At 49.4% G+C, this 17500-nt stretch overlaps 1 protein-coding gene across 1 annotated transcript in view; it reads left to right on the top strand.

Moving 5' to 3' along the window:
* Positions 1 to 17500, top strand: part of agbl4 (AGBL carboxypeptidase 4) — a gene marked incomplete at its 3' end in the record, with an annotated part of 135924 nt that overhangs the window by 101316 nt on the left and 17108 nt on the right. Inside the window, exon 4 of the mRNA XM_060067482.1 lies at positions 12177 to 12271. Coding sequence (XP_059923465.1) covers positions 12177 to 12271 — 95 coding nt within the window. The remainder of the gene's footprint in view (positions 1 to 12176; positions 12272 to 17500) is intronic.

Here is a 17500-nt window from a genome sequence, read left to right as displayed (position 1 = left end):
GGGTTTGGGGTTTGGAAGGGAAGGGAGACGAGAAGAATGAGAAAGAGAGATTGGTTTTCATGCCTGGTAGTCAGCACGCCTGTATATCTCCCAGGAGCGTAGTGGAAGACAGCAGAAGCTTGATACTCATCCATCACTCTCGACAACCCCACCGCTCAGGAGGGGCATGACAGCACAGCGCAAAACCCTGCCTCAGAGAGAGAGAGGCAGAGGGAGAGAGAGAGAGAGAGAGAGAGAGAGAGAGAGATGAGGCGAGAGATAAATAGAAAGAGATGCTGCCTGCCGACTGAGCAAATGAACTCTTCCATGTTTAAAGTAGGGGTTGTCGGAGTGGTGGTGGTGATGTCGGGTTGTCAGTGGTGGACTAGGGCGGGGGTTAGTCAGAGGGGGGGATGAAGTGTAGGAAAGGAAGGAAATGAGCGAGGGAAGGAGAAAAGGAGAGAAGGCGAAGGAGCAGCAGTTGGCTAGCTCCGGCGACTCCGTTAATCTCCCACTGAGTGCCCCGTGGCAGCCGCAGTGCCGCCCGCGCTGCTGCTGCTGCTGCTGCAGCAGAGGCCGGGAGGCTGGGCTGGAACCAGACCCCACGCCGGCCACGCTACACTGGAGCGCCGAGGACACTGATGTACCTCGGGCCCATCCCCTCTGCCAGCTCCTAACAATGGGCTTCACTAGGCTCTTCTACCTATGGGATTTTTTTTTCAGCCCACAGTAAAACTATCGTCCGCTACCCGCCTCTTAGACCCTCCTAAGGTCTCATGCTGTAGTGCAGCTGTATGCGCGGTGACGCCTAGCACAGGTTTTTCTTTTTTGCGGTGCGTTTGTGTTTGCTGGAGGATTCCGGTTTTTCTGTGAATGTCTCTCAGTCTTCGTTTTACATCGTCAGCAAACACTGTGAGACGTTTAGCTTCAAATAGGATTCAAATATATTCAAAATGAACCTCTATCTAAGAAAATCCACGGACTGCCTTGAATTGACGTAGCATTATATTCACATAGCATTATAGTTGTTGTTTGTGCAGGCGTGTTTGTGCTTGCGTGCCTGTTGGGGCACACAAGCAAGATGTGTGTGTGTGTGTGTGTGTGTGTGTGTGTGTGTGTGTGTGTGTGTGGGGGGGGGTGTGTATTAATGCTTGCATAGTACTATATTCATTGTTTGCGTAGGTGTGTGTGTGTGTTTGTGTGTGTGTGTGTGTGTTTGTTTTTCTGTTTAACATAGCATTATTCTCGCGTAGCATTTTTGTTCATGTTTTGTGGATGTCTGTGTGGTGTGTTTTTGTGTGTCTGTGTGTGTATTAAAATAGCACGATGTTCACATACAGCCTTATATTCACATAGGATTATAATTATGCTGCATTATGTCACATTATATTTATGTAGCATATATTTGTTATACCTATAGACATTATACGTAGCATTATATTTGCAGAGGATTTGATCAGTCATGAACTCTTTTAGTCCCATAGTCCTTAGGTGTTTACCTAAGGACTATGGGATTTCTATTGGATTTTCTGGAGCACATCAATCAAAGCTGAATGCAGGGATGTAGAAAGATCTGAGATGGAGGCGAGCAGCGTCCATCAGAACAGGAGAAACCTGAGAGTCAGTGTACACTATAGATAGAGCTCCTCCTGGTATCTTGTCAGCGGTACACCGACCCGATGGGCCGTGTATGTCCTTCACACGTCCACGCGTTCAGTGGATCAGAAACAACAGCGGGTCCAAGAATGAAATCATGACAATAACAGAAAGAGAAGGAGGGGTAGAGATTGAGGTCTGGGGATGTTTCTGATTTCATATCGTCCAATCACGTTTACTGTAGATGGCGGATATATACGATCCCGATCAGAAGGCAGAGGGGGGGAGGCATGGGCAGAGCATGGAAGGGGGAGGGAGGGGGGAGTTATGTCACAGCACCACACTGAAATGCCTGCATTGACGATTTGGTGTCAAAAAAACCCTGACATGATGTATTTGGGAATACTAGGGGTTTTACCAGATGCCAAAGCTGGGCCTAATGACATAACACAGCATATCAGCCGAGGGAGGGAGGGGAGGGAGAGAGAGAGAGAGAGAGAGAGAGAGAGAGAGAGAGAGAGAGAGAGAGAGAGAGAGAGAGAGAGAGAGAGAGAGAGAGAGAGAGAGAGACAGAGAGAGAGGGAGAGAGAGAGAGAGAGACAGAGAGAGAGAGAGGCTTGGTTGCTTCCTCGCAGGGTGCTCTTTCTAATGTCCTGTCAATTATTCCAAACAGTGGAATAGGAAGTAGTGGGCGTCTTCATAGCTGACCGGATTCCTATGACAATTCCCCCCCCCCCCACCCCAACACACAAACACATACACATACACCACAAACAAACTTGTACACTACGCCAATTGTACTTATTATCCAAACGCAACCTGGATGCCTGATGTAAGGCTGGCCCTGCAGTGCCTCCATAATGGATTTTGTGTGTGACTGTGCAATTAAATGGCAGCCATGAAAGGCCTTTTCTCCATTCTGCAGTGCTTCTGTTCAGTCCCCGGCTCCCAACCAGAGCCCTTCATGCTAGGTGCTCCATAGGAGGACATTGTAGCCAGGTAACATTCTAACTTTGAACTGGATGTGTGCGTGTTTTTCACTGTACGTCTGTCTGAGTATTTGTCCATCTGTCTGTCTGTCTGTCCATATCTCTCTGTGTGTCTGTGTATTATTTATGTGTCGGCCTGTCTTGCTCTGTATGTGTGCGTGTGCGTGTGTGTGTGTGTGTGTAGGTGTGTGTGTGTGTGTGTGTGTGTGTGTGTGTGTGTGTGTGTGTGTGTGTGTGTGTGTGTGTGTGTGTGTGTGTGTGTGTGTGTGTGTGTGTGTGTGTGTGTGTGTCTGTATGTGACCCCCACCAGTGTCTGGAGGTTACCAGTACCCTGGCTGTCAGTCACCGTGTGGCTAGCCCTAATTAAAACAAGTTCCAGTTGTACACCAGCTTACAATGGAAGCCTGGAGAATGGCTTTCAACTCCGGACACCCCTCCGCTCATCCTCACCCCCCCCCCTCCACCCTCCACCGCCCCCTAGTTGAATAAAAGAGCTCCATACAAAGGGTCCGTGAATGCCTATATACCAAAGAAAAAAGGAAAATCTGAGAGTCAGCGTGCTATCTGATATCTCCTGGAACAGGACTGCTTTGAATATTATTATTTTTTCCCTCTCCCCGTTTTCCCTTCGCACAGGAGGGATAAGGAAATTAAAAGCTGACATTTAAAAAAGGGCTGCAGTGGGAGACCTACAGCATCCTGGATCAATAGCTGGCTTCCCTCACATATTAGTCGGCGTTCCCACGGGACCGCCGGGGACTTAGTGGAAACAAACAGGAGCCGCCGTCAGTGTAGCCTTCTCCACGGTCCCTCAGCGGGCCTTCAGGTGCGAGGGATGAGCCGCGAGGGGACTCCACGTATCAGGGCGTTTATGCAGATGCACGCATGTATACTGTTTACGTGGGAACATATCGACGTGGTTCCTGGGTTTAAAAGTGTCCTCCCTGTCATGTGGTGAAAGCGTGTGTGTGAGTGGGAGAGGGAATGCTTGCTCAGTGTTTCCCGGAGCGTTTGTGGATATGCACGACAATCCGTGTTCTGGTCGCATTACAGCAGACACGTCTCTCAGAGGCGTGCACGTCCCTGAAAGCACTTGATTGACTTCCTCCGATGGAGAAAGTCAATTAATATGATTCTTTATTGTTTTGTCCTTATAGGCTTTGATCTGTTCATCATACGTATGTGTAGCAGTGGGGGAGTCCGACAGGTGGATCAACACAAAGAACGTATGTGTGTGCGTGTGCGTGTGTGTGTGTGTGTGTGTGTGTGTGTGTGTGTTTTTGCGTGTGCGTATGTGCGTGCTTGTGTGCGTGTGTTTTTGCCTGTGTTTACAAGTGTGTGTCTGTGTCTAGCTGTGTGTGTCTGTGTCTAGCTGTGTCTGGGTGTGTCTGTGTCTAGCTGTGTGCGTCTGTGTCTAGCTGTGTATGTTTGTGTCCAGCTGTGTGTATCTGTGTCTAGCTGTGTGTGTGTGTCTCTTGCTGTGTGTGTGTAGGTGTGTATATATGTGTGTGTGTGTGTGTGTGTGTGTGTGTGTGTGTGTGTGCGTCCATCGTTGTGTGTCTACGCTTTTAACAGGCTTAACGGGTCTTGTCCCGATACCCGTGCCATCACCTTCAGCTGACATTGGTCACTGGGGACCTGAACCGTCAGATCGAACATCAACAAAAACGTGTGTGTGTGTGTGTGTGTATGTGTGTGTGTGTGTGTGTGTGTGTCTGTGTGTGGTGGTTTGTGTGTGTGTGTGTGTGTGTGAGAGAGTGTGTGAATGGGGTTAAAAAAACAATAGGATGGAAGTAAAAGACATCATCTATTGTCGATGTGGCAGAGGAACCAAGACGGAAGAGACTGGGGAGTGAATGAGTGAGTGATAAAGGCAGAATGCATCAGGGGAGATGGGCACAAAATCCATTAGTGTGTGTGGGTATTGCCTTTTAGCCGCAGCAGACACCACTGCCATTGTTAGCCAAGGGTCACATGGCTTCATGTTGTCTGTGAGGTCCCAGAGGACACATTCATGCCGCCCCCCCAATGCCACATCACCCTGTGAGAAGCTAGTTAGGGTGGTAGCATAGGGTTAGCAGGAAAGTGGTAGCCTGTGCAGTAATATTGATGTTGAATGTGGGAAACGGTCCTTCAGGGCGGATTTAGTGCTGTGGGGCGGAACATTTACTATGTTTTGGAAGTCAATCACACTGACGAATGGCGGCCTCCAATCGCCTAACTGTCTGTCTGTGATGTATTTTATCAGCCCGTTTATCATTCTAGTGTTTTTTTTCCACACTTCTCTGTTTGGTTTTTCATTGATTTACCGGCCAAAAAGGTTTAATTACCGACTACGGCGCAAACTTTTCTAAACGAGGTCACGCATGCATACAATGTGGGAGCTGTTGCTCTCTGTGTCATGGGGTTTCCAATACGGTGGGTAGCTGGCGAACAGCGGCAGTGATCAGTGTGATCAAAGAGAGCCAGAAACAGGAACAAGCAGATCTGCCAGCCTTTATCAGGCTGGCTCTGACAGCTATTGACGGGCCCTGCTAGCTTTGCTCTGTTATAGGAAAAACATCCGCACTGCGAGTGTATCTACCCTTGCTTTATGATCCAAGCTGTTCTATGGTGAATACACACACACCAAGTGCTGGAAAACGTACCCTATGACTGTGCTCCCCCATGATTGGGCTGTCCAGTGATGGCTTGTGTGCAAGCCGTGTGCACGACGACTCATGGCGAGAACGCACTCAGTAGCACCCACACACACATACAGACACCTACACACACACATAGACACACACACACACACACACACACACACACAGACACACCCACACACACGCACGCACGCACACACTTACGCACGCACGCACGCACGCACGCGCACGCACGCACGCACGCACACACACACACACACACACACACACACACACACACACACACACACACACACACACATAAAGACATCGGACAAAGACGTCTGTGTGTTGTCTCTGCGGAGGCCCGGAAAACAGGTGTCATTGTTAGGAGCGGTGTGGTTAATAATTGATGCGAAAGGTTTCTTCCTGGAAGCGAGGCTATCTGACCGCCTGCTGGATCAATGGAGATCAAAAGACAGCGTTTGGCCCCAGAAGCCTTGGCAGCGTTCAGACTGTTCTAGTCCCGGGCTCTGGCACTCCGCCTCGCCGACAAGACTGTGCTAAAGGTTAACCGAGAAGTTTGGGTAATAAATTTGTCATTTAGCCTGTCACCTGAAAGATTTTACAAGGAATGTTTGATTAATGGGAATAGGAAACGTGACGGAGGCTAATTTCACTGTGAAATTAGCCCCTCTGACCCTGTGTTCCACACCGTACAAAGGAGTGACGGATGTTTTCGTCCACAGCTTTACCCCTTTAGCGCCAAAGACCTGCTTAAGTTTGCCGGGTCCATTAACAACAGACTTGTTGAGCCTTTTAGTTCTGCGTGTTTAATCAGTGTGAGGACCGACAGCCTGTTCGACGCAACATGCCTACCTGTGTTGTGTATCTAGGCTTGTAAATATTCCATTTGGGACCTACATCTCAGGAGAAATTATCTGGTATGAAAAAAATAAAACGACGTGCCTTTATTTTTCAAATTTAATTCTACTTTGATGCAGCAGAGTTGATAATTATCGTCGATGGGCATCGGGGGCGCGGGTTGCTCTGCACTCGCGTGCGTATGTGTGTGCGCGCACTAGTGTGTGTGTGTGTGTGTGTGTGTGTGTGTGTGTGTCTGCACCACAGAGACACCTGTACCAGTCTGCTGTTTGGCTACGATGAGGAATCAGGGCTTTGACACGCTCCGTCGACATGACAGCTCAGACAGCATGGATGTTAATCTCTTCTAACTGCTCCCAACCTAATTAAATCTTCCAGGACAGTGATGCACCAACACACACACACACACACACACACACACACACACACACACACACACACACACACACACACACACACACACACACACACACACACACACACACACATCAGCTATCATGCACACATGCATGCACGTACAATCATACACACACACATGCATTAACACACACACAAACACACATGCATGCAAAAGCACACATAAATGCGCCCATGCACGCACACACCCAAATTTTGAGCATTTTGTTAGGTGCATGTTTGTGTGCATTTGAATGTGTTTTCTTGTGTGATTGTCCCCTTTTACATGACCTGAACATCAACACATTTTTTCATATTTTTCACAGTCAACATAGAGGCTGCCACATAAAAATATAAACAATTATAGTGCAATGCAGTGCAAGACATAATGGGCATGGCATAAACAAGTGCCTTCAAGTACATGCTACAAAGCCCCGCATTTCACACCGTCCTTATGTCCTGGGTTTGGGAGATTCACTGTTAGAAGGATGGAAGAGTATCTATTCCTGTACGTAATTGGAACCCTGTAGGGCCTACCTGATGGTAGCAGTTCGTTTTCTGAACACATAACATGTGTGAAAACACAGAACAAGCTGTGTTTTCCTAGCCTGTTTAGATATAGTCTTCTCAAAAAGCATTCGAAAGGACCTGTGTGGACCAGTCTAGTTATTAGTGATTTTGATCTTAAGGATTTGGTTTGCGTAGACCCTGGGTGAATTATTGACATTGTCTTTGTTGAGATTTAAATCAGCATCTCTTCTCATGGTGTACGTGTAAACTGAATTTGGAAAGTTGGTGAGAGCCATTGACATCCATTATATTCCAAACAAGTGTTTACCAGACCCCATAGCTGTATCTTTGTTTACTCCAACACAAGTAAGCAAATACAAACTGCCCTGGCTTGGTAGTGTTCTTCAATAGCGCTCACAAACGATCAAGTTTCAGTGCTGTGTTTACACTCCATAGCCCATACTCACAGACTATGACTGAGAGGTACGCCGTTGGAATCCTGAGCGACGATGGTTGAATTCTGAGTGCACAGAGAACATTTAAATAAGTTGTGATGCTAAGTGTAGGAGGTGGATTTTTTTTTTAATTGATTGGAATGCACCCTAAGCATTCACCTCTAAATCAAAAGGGTTGTGTTCATGTAAGTCGAAGCCACACAGTGTCTGATTCTGGGAGCTTGTGCAGTGGCTCGTAAACACAGCGATCACTTGTGTTGGAGACGGATACAGCTATCGAAGCTGCTGAATGTTTGTTTGGAATATGATGGAATGGAATGGAATCATGGAACTTCCCAGTTTCTGAATGCGAGTAAACCTCTAGAGGGTGTGTGAGTGACACAATTCTTGATTGATTTACATCTCAACATAGAAAATGTCAACAATGAACCTGGGGTCTTACCAAACTGGCCAAATCCTTGACTTGACATCTGACCAAACCAAGCTGGGATCGCACACATGCAATATACTATTACAGCTTGATGAAATAACCAATAATCAATACCCTCTGTCCGTCCCCAATCACCCACAGTCAATAAATCGATTCGCTGTTAGAGCCTTCTGCATACAGCTTTCACGTAGACATCCCAAGACAGATTGCAGTCACTATGTACACCCAAGTATTCGTAATAATGAACCGGGGTAATACAAGCATTATGGACCAGTCGGGGAGAATGATCCCCCAGATGTCCTGGATCAAAAACAACTGATTCTGTTCTCATGGTGTTTTCAATGAGACAATGGTTGATGATATAGACTGCAATTTCAGTGTCTGTATCCAAAGTCCCAAGATGGCAGCGTCAACAGAAAACTTGAGATTAAAAGTGCTTGGATTTGAATGTAATGCAAACAGAATGGGGGCGCTAACACATCTTTGAGGAACCCCTGAGTGGATGTCTTCAGACTCAGGTAATGTCAAACCTTCTGGGTACTGTTGGTAAAAAAAGATACCGCCTGTTGATTTATGGGTAAACAGACGTTTCGTAGTGTCGCAATAATGCTTTTTACAACCCAGACTTTTATAACGCATAGTCTGCTACATTAGTCGCATCACTTGATTTAAAACACAGACATCCCTCGGCAGAATGATCGCTATAAGAATGACGGGCTGGATAGCGAGCTCAAAAGGTATCCCTGTCCCCTCTGATCGCTCTGACTCTGCATGAACCCCTGCTGTCCACCACCTTGCTGTAGCCCTTGAGCAGCACTCCTACCTGCTGCTTGATGACATGTGTGGGAATCACAGTCAGTTGCTTTGATAAAGTCTCGAAAAGACGCTATAGTGTGAGTCTATAAGCTGGTTTCTATACGCACACTGGCTTCCTGGACCTAAATTGAACGGAATATGAGCAGATAGCTCATCATGCTGAGATACCATTAACCTAAGGATGCGGCTGTAGCTAGAAAAAGCAGATGTTGTTTTTACAACACTTTAGGGGGTATATATCGCTTTTTAATTTCCTCTGCATTATATCACGCCTACAATTCTTTGTGCCAGTGTCTGGCATGGATATTCAAACAGTTTACATTAAAGAGACAGATTTCCCACAGGATCCCGTCGAATCGTTAAAGCACTTCAGAAATTAAAATATACACACTTCAGGCAGAATGCTTTGTTATAATATTAAATCAATATTTTTTTTGTCTGCCTTACATTTTTTGGTGATGGAAATGTTATGGATTATTTCCCTAAAAAATTTAGCAACAAAAAGTCAAACACACACACGGCGCGCACGCACACACACACACACACACACACACACACACACACACACACACACACACACACCACACACACACACACACACACACACACAATATTGTGGTTTGATCATTTAACATTTCTAAAGTCAGTATTTTCTCTGTGTCATCCCGTGCCTGGATGAAAATCCGGATGAGTTTGTGTCTATGTGTGTAAGTGTTTGTGTGTGTGTGTGTGTGTGTGTGTGTGTGTGTGTGTGTGTGTGTGTGTGTGTGTGTGTGTGTGTGTGTGTGTGTGTGTGTGTGTGTGTGACGTGTGAAAGTGTGTCAATGTTTCTCTTGTGTAAAGGTGTGCTTTTCTTTGGCTGTGTGTGTGTGTGTGAGTGTGTTAGTCTGCCATGTGTGCAACAGGCTTGCCTGGTGTGTGTGAGGTATATACAGTAGTTAGGACCCGAACAGCTGTTTATAGCTCCAGTAAACACTCCACTTAACTGTGGAGGGCAACAGCACCTCGTAAAGATGCAATCACTCTAAGTGACGACGACTGCAGCTGCAAACAACGAGACGCCCGATGATTCTGATACTATAATAGACAGGAGCGCCACGCATTGTTCTAAAGCCCCAGCGCCGTGCGACACACACACACACACACACACACACACACACACACACACACACACACACGCACACACGCACACACGCACACACACACACACACACACACACACACACACACGCTAGCACACACACACGCCCGCAAACACACACAAACACACACGGTCGTGCTGTCTCTCCTGCCGGGGCTGGAACAACGGGCACCCTGCACTTGGACTTGTTAGAGAGTCGTTTGCCACCTTTGTTATTGAGCCCGCCTGTGATATATTGCTTCCAGCACATTCTCCTGTTTGTACACACACACATAGACGTATCCGTCTATGTGTGAAACACCAGTCTTCTCCCTCTCTCTCTCTCTCTCTCTCTCTCTCTCTCTCTCTCTCTCTCTCTCTCTCTCTCTCTCTCTCTCTCTCTCTCTCTCTCTCTCTCTCTCTCTCTCTCTCTCTCTCTCTCTTTTTTTGATCTGGTGCCTAGTCACAGGGGAAACGGATTCCGTCGTAATCACTTTGGCTCTAGTGAAATCACAGCGGCGCAGGGGGGTGGCTAAGACGACCGCATGCGGTGTGTCAGCCCCTGCTACCGGCCCGCCTGTTCACAAGCCTTAAACCCCCCCCCTTCCTGCCTACTTCACCTGCTTACCCCCCCCCCCCCCCCTTCCCCTCCAACATACACAAGCTACCTCTAACCCCCAGCTTGTTTATTTCTTTACTTGGGTATTCATTCGCCGTCACTAGTTCTCTGTGTGCACCGGCCAGGGCTTGTGACCGTCCACTCATTCGCCCCAGTGCCCCTCACCCCACTAGGGTGTCTGCCACCCGTCCGTCTGTCCTTCCCAGAACCACCCAATATAATACACACGTTAATCTACATTTAAAATACGGAGAACCTTGGGAGAAAAAGAAAATACAATCTGGCGTTTTGCTGTGGCTGTAGACTGCAGGAAACAGTCCGAATGAGGCGGGCAGAATGAGGCGGGGGGAAGAATAAGGCCGAATTTGCCTGAGGCGGGAGAAAGGCTGAAAAGTAGCTCTCGCAACAGATGTGCAGGGCAGTAAAGTGTAATTGAAATGCCAGCAGCAATGGTCTTATCTCCCCGCTACAGGAACCCACTGCCAGTCTCAACATCAGTTAGATGTCATTTTACCTTCGTCTGAATCCGCCTGCCACAATCCCTATCCCCGCTCCTCTGATGCTGGGCGGGGGGAGGCGGGAAGAGAGAGGGATGATGGGGTGGTGGCGGCGGTGGCGGCGGTGGCGGTGGTGGGCGGGGGTTGAGGTGAGGAAGGGGCAGGGGGAGAGGAAGAGGGTGGGGAGTCTGTAATAGGATTTCAGTAGCACCCAGTTAACTTCCACCACCTGGACTTGGTTGGTAATTTGATATGCTCCATCAATGGGATTCATTTGCCACACGGCAGCATTACGATCTCCATTCGTTTGAATTGTTTTCCCCTCCGTGCACACATTCGCACGACGCCGCCGCCTACACACTCCCGCCCGACGGTAAACGGGATCCAGAAAGGGTGGCTAAGGAAAAAAAAAAAAAAACTGCCGGTATGCAGAATAAATAAGACATTCCACCCAGGAAAGGGAGCTCCGTCCTGGGCTACAGCCGAGGCTGGCCACCTGGCGGGGCAGCGGAAGCCGCCATCGGGGCCTAGCTGTGTGTGTTCCAGGCCAGGCTCATCATTGGTTTTTGGGCGGCGCCGCGTCCCTCTGGGGGACGGCTATGATGTCCTGCCAGATTACCGGCTCGCGCTGCCCCAGCGGAGGGGCTGCCTTTCAGCCTCGGCTTTGTGCCGTGACACGGGGGTCATCTGGGGGGCATTAAAGCGGCCTTATCTCCCCGACGTACTGATGACTTGTCATCATTTCATCGGTGTGGCGCTATGGGTGTCGGAGGTGTCGGAGGTGGTGCTGGTGGTGCTGGTGGTGGTGGTGGTGGTGGTGGCTCATCTCTTTTTTACTGCAGGGCTTTTATTTGTTTCAACCGCCGCTGTGTGAGAGGGGACGATTGAATTGTGGGGATTACATTCGTCCGTTTGAAAGTAAAAGTCGACGTGTCGCGTGTTCTTTGTCTGTCGGTGGTGTGCGTGACGGTGATGCCGTTGTACACCACACCACCGCCCCTCCCTGGTATCGTCAGTTCGAGTTCAGGTTTAATTTGTTACCTATACGGCGACACGGGTTCAATATGAGGCGAACCGGCTCTGTAGACAAATAAAAAGGTAACGTAGAAAAGCACAATATGGGAAAAATATATATCGTTGGGAACACTAGTTTGTCACTATTGTTAACGTTTATTTCGGTTTCGAGTGGCCGCCTGCCACACCAACTCCCCTCCCAGATACTTTAAGTTGATCCTGTGTTTTCGATCTGTGCCTTTTCAGCGGGTCATTTTCAACGTGGTGAACTTCTCAAAGACCAAGAGCCTGTACCGAGACGGCATGTCCCCCGTGGTCAAATCCACCAGCAGACCCAAATGGTAAGTGGCTGTAAACAACACACTCGCTTCCATGCCCCACGGTGAATATATTGCGGGGGGAGGGGGGGGGGGGGGGGGGGGGGGTGCATTCTGGAACACAGAGTACCCCTGTAGTGATGGGGGATTGGTGAGCGTCTGCCGCGTTCTCACGGCGTGATGCCTCCTGCTGGTTGATATTATACGACGTCACCTCCCTCTTTGGGGACTGGAAGCCACAAAGTTTAGCGCACACGCACACACCCACGCACAGGCACACGTACACACACACACACACACACAGACACACACACACACACACACACACACACACACCCACACATAGACACACACACACACACACCTTTAAGACTAATTCCGCAGATTCCCTGAGTCGATGCGTCTGGGCCTATTAGCATGTGATCCGGTGGTTGCCGGTATGATGGCTGTCTGAGGTAATAACGGTTGACTGACGGATGCAGATGAGAGAGAGTGTCTGTGTGTGTGTGTGTGTGTGTGTGTGTGTGTGTGTGTGTGGGGGTAGTGGGCCGTACCCGGGACCCAGCGGGGCGAGCGGGGTGGCGTGATGAAGTGTGGCCGTCCAACAGGAGCCCTGACATCTGTCATCAGACGGTGCAGGGCACGGCGCAGGAACACCAGGCATCTGCCACCCTGAGTTCTGGGAGTGTGTGTGTGTGCGTGTGTGTGTGTGTGTGTGTGTGTGTGTGTGTGTGTGTGTGTGTGTGGGTGTGCGTGTGTGTGTGTGTGACTAGGCTCGACCAGCCGCCACGTGACAGGTCCTAGGCTAATGGGAAGAGACAGTGGGCGTGTCCCGGTAGACAGGAGCGGTGGTTTGGTTTTTACGGGGGGACGGGGACGACGACGGCTGCTGTGTTTTCTGCGTGGAAATAACACAACGCCATGTCCCATAGTTCTTCCACTCCCTGTCCCGGCAGTGTCAATACGGCCATCATTGATCACAGTCTCGGGGGGGGGGGCATGTTGAGCTATTAATAAGCGGCCATAAATAGGCATTAAGTGACAGCCTCAGCGGGGGGGGGGGTAACACGATGACAGCCCCTGCTCCATCGGCTCTCTCCAGGCTCACCTGACGTCCTAAACTGCTTCATCTCGCCATCGTGCCACGCCACGCCACCGCCACCGCTCTCTCTCTCTCCGAGCCGTTTCCCCAACTGTCTAAAGGCTTCTGAGAAGCGAGGGGGCTGACATTGTTTGTGTCCCCACAAAGTGGTCAAGATGCTTTTAACACAGCCTCCCCTATTTGACTTTCCATCAGCACAACAAAGCACAGGCAGCTGCAAAAGTAGCAATCTTCTCTTTGACAGCTACAGATATGGAATAAATAGAAAGCCCAAAACCAGAGAGAGAGAGAGAGAGAGAGAGAGAGAGAGGGAGGGAGGGAGGGAGGGAGGGAGAGGGAGAGAGCTTTCCCTGTTGGATCCAAACACACACACACACACACACACACGCATGCATGCAGGCGCATACACACACACAATCACACACACACACACACACACAAACACACACACAGATGCACTCAAGAGAGAGAGAGACAGACAGAGTGGAAAGAGGAAGGATAAACGGATACGAAAAAACAGAAAAAAGAGCGATACACTGAGACAGGTAGACAGAGCAGAGAACAGCAATGATCGAGCGAGAGAGAGAGGGCAAGAGAGGGAAGGAGAGAGAGGGCAAGAGAGGGAGAGAGAGAGAGAGAGAGAGAGGGAGAGAGAGATAGAGATAGAGAGAGAGAGAGAGAGAGAGAGAGGAGAGATGAGAGAGAGAAGAGAGAGAGAGAGAGAGAGAGAGAGAGAGAGAGAGGGGAACGCCGGTGAGAATAGATTGCTGCCCCCGCCACCACCACTCCCGCAGCCCTGTGTATTTATCAGAAGAGGCGTCAGTATTAGCCCAGCAGTTGAAGCCTTTATCTCCGCGTGCAGGTGCCCCTACGTCCCGGGGCCCCTCGTCGGGCCGGGGCGCCGGAGGGGGCGGGAGGCTCAGCCAGCGCCGGCCGGTCAGGGCCCGGCCCCGCTGGTCCCCGTGAGAGACAGCTGGCAGATTAGGCCCCCCGCAGGGCCCTTCACCGCTACAGGTGCAAGGATGGTCCCTCGCTCGATTCCTCGCTCTCTTGCTCCCTCTGACAATTCCTCCCTCCTTCCTCATTTCCTCCTTCCCTTTCCTTGCTGCTTCACTCCAAACACTTCCTCCCTCCTTCCGCGTTTCCTCCTTCCCTTTCCTCTCTCCACCCCTCCAACACTTCCTCCCTCCTTCCTCGTTGCCTCCTTTCCTTTCTCTCTCCACCCCTCCAACACTTCCTCCTCCTTCCTCGTTTCCTCCTTCCCTTTCCTCTCTCCAACCCTCCAACACTTCCTCCATCCTTCCTCGTTTCCTCCTTCCATGTCCTCTCTCCAACCCTCCAACACTTCCTCACTTCCTTCCTCTCCACCCCTCAAACCCCTCCTCACTCCTTCCTCTTTTCCTCCTTCATCTGTCAACATAACGTCCACACCATTGCTCCAACGCTTCATTTTTCAAGCTGTCCCAGGCAGTGTGACGCTGAAGGGGAATAGTTAGCATAGTTATTGCAAGCCTTTACTAGTATCACTGATGGATGGGCGAGTGATGAACGGATGGGGGAAAAATTCGACACAGGGTGTGGGGGAGGGATGGATGGAAAGATAAATGAGACGTATAGATAGGTTGATGAATGGAAAAATGGACGGACGGATGGAATAGATCGTTCCTCTGATGTCGCCGGAGCCACGCAGCTCATAAAACCCTCGCCCGTGTTGCAGAAGCGTCAGACATTGCGCCTATCTGTCACACCCCGTAGTTCCACATCCTTGGATTTAAATTGGCTCACAAGGCCATATATTCATCCTAAACCGAATCACACATAGCATTACAGAGTGTGAACAGAGGTGACGGAGGATGGCAAGTAGTGCAGGAAAAGGGGTGTGGAGAGAGTCCCTGTGAAAAAAGATAGAAGGAGATAAAAAACCAAAACATGTTTGGCTGTCCAAGAAATAGGTCCCTGTGGGTGACTCCAACCAGGCCTGTGGCCTGTGGGACTGCTAGAGCAAAGAATTACCCAGCTCCTTCGTTATTTGGGTCCAGAACCAGCTAATTAGAAACTCACGGTGTGTCGTATCAAGGTGTGTGTGTGTGTGTGTGTGTGTGTGTGTGTGTGTGGGGGGGGGGGTTAGGATGTCCCCCCACCTATATGGACCGAATCATCAGCACCAACAGATGTTATACGCGTCACCTTTGTATGTGCGACGTTGGATCGGGCCGAATCTCTGCAAGCTTGCGACGATACCTTTTGAACCGAGTTAATTACGCTTTCGATGAACACTACCCGAAAATAAATAAAGAGATATAATTATTTCATAAATTGCTCTTCCCCGTGTACCCGGGAATGCCTGAAGGAAAAGGCGGTGCTCTGATCTCTTCACGGCGAATAAACGGTTTGAAATGGTGGCACAAAGTAACAACGGTGAACAACGGTGAGCTGGAGGGCTGCCGAGAGTGCACAAGAGAAGCACAGAAACCCGACAGGCAGACACTGTGCTGTTAAACGGAGCTATTCTGACCGTCACCAATCCAACCAGCCGGTGGCAGCGAGACCGGGAGAATGGAGTCGATGGTCGGTTCCGTCGAGTGAGTCGCTTTGTTCAGTAGGGAAGTGAGATGCACCATAATGTGCTGCCTATTTACTGTTTATTGAGAATCATAGTGGACGCCTGGTAGAGATAGCCCCTAAATGGAGATTAGGGAGGGTGTGAACCATTTTGGAACCCAGCTAATAGATGTGGAGCATAGCTCTACCAGCCGATTCGCAAAATACCTTTTTACTTCAGACTTAATGGCTTTTGCTAAACAATTAGTAAAAAACCACTCCGTTTTGCTAAACCCTTCAGTGGCAATCAATTGACTATAAAGTTTAAACATTGCGTGCGTGCAAAGAGCCACCCCGCTCAAGTAGCGTCATGTGTGATGCTCTCTGTTAATTAATGTGATGCTTCCTTTCATCCGTCGGTGGTGTGGGTAAAGATAGCCGTGCCTCCGCCCACGGCAGGCAGAAGAGCGGTCCCGGCCAGCGGAGAGGAGACGCCAGGCACGAGCTGCAGAAGTTAGCCCACCTTGGTCAAGGGTAATGGCTTCTCTATCCTTTTTATTAAAAAAGGAGAAAGAAATTTGAGTGCTTTTGCAACCCGGGGTGTTGGACTCAAAGTCAGACGATCAGCCATCAGCCAGTCAGTGACTCAGTCAGTCAATAAATCAGTCAGGGCGTTTTTTCCCTTTTTTCGGGGTAAGGGGGTCCGAAATCCTCCTTGTAAGCTTGTGATGCAACAGCATAGTGGAATTCTATTTGGAGATGTCCGCTGCTCCGTCAGACTGCATGTTAGCGGTAATTGTTCTGTCAATCAGCACTGCTCCAGCCTGCCTGCTCCACTCACCAAGCGTTAAGCCCGGTGAGAGAGAGGGAGAGAGAGAGAGAGAGAGAGAGGGAGATAGGTAGGTAGGTAGAGAAAGAGAGAGGGAGAGGGAGGGAGGGAGAGAGGGAGAGGGAGAGGGAGGGAGAGAGGGAGAGGAGAGGGAGGGAGAGAGAGAGAGAGAGGAGGGCGAGAGAGAGAGAGAGAGAGAGAGAGAGGAGGTAGGTAGAGAGAGAGAGAGAGAGAGAGAGAGAGAGAGAGGAGAGAGAGAGACACATAGAGAGAGAGGGGACAGTGAGAGCCAGAGAGAGAAAGGAGAAGGTGGGGTGTGGAGGTGAGACAGTGTGAGGGAAGATTTCGGTTTTCCCCGTGAGCCTGTCTCTCCTGACCGTCTTCGCACCACTCTGTGGTTCCTCCCAGACTCTGCTCTCTCAGTCCTGATCTTTCTATCCAGGTTCCCTGCTCTCTGTACCCTCCCCCCCTCGACTCAAACTCCAATCAGAAACTGTGGGGGTAATTTATTTAAATACTACCACACTGAGTTTATATTTGACCCCTGACTGTACCATGGTGTTAATTCATCTATCTTCACCAGGGTTGTTAGATGTAAGAAACTGTGTTTTCAAAGGAAACCGACGTAGTCTGTGCTTAAGCGCAGGCCCGTCGAACCAATCAATGCTGCTTACAAGGCGATCGCACAGTGTTTAAACTACAAAAGGTTTGCCCATTTTCTAATTGGTAGTGAGTGAAGCAATTCAAGTGTTTGTTAAATAACACTATCTCCTTCTTTAAC

The sequence above is a fragment of the Gadus macrocephalus genome, chromosome 12 (genome assembly GCF_031168955.1).
Source record: "Gadus macrocephalus chromosome 12, ASM3116895v1".
NCBI classification, from domain to species: domain Eukaryota; kingdom Metazoa; phylum Chordata; class Actinopteri; order Gadiformes; family Gadidae; genus Gadus; species Gadus macrocephalus.
This window is presented reverse-complemented; position numbering and strand designations above follow the sequence as displayed.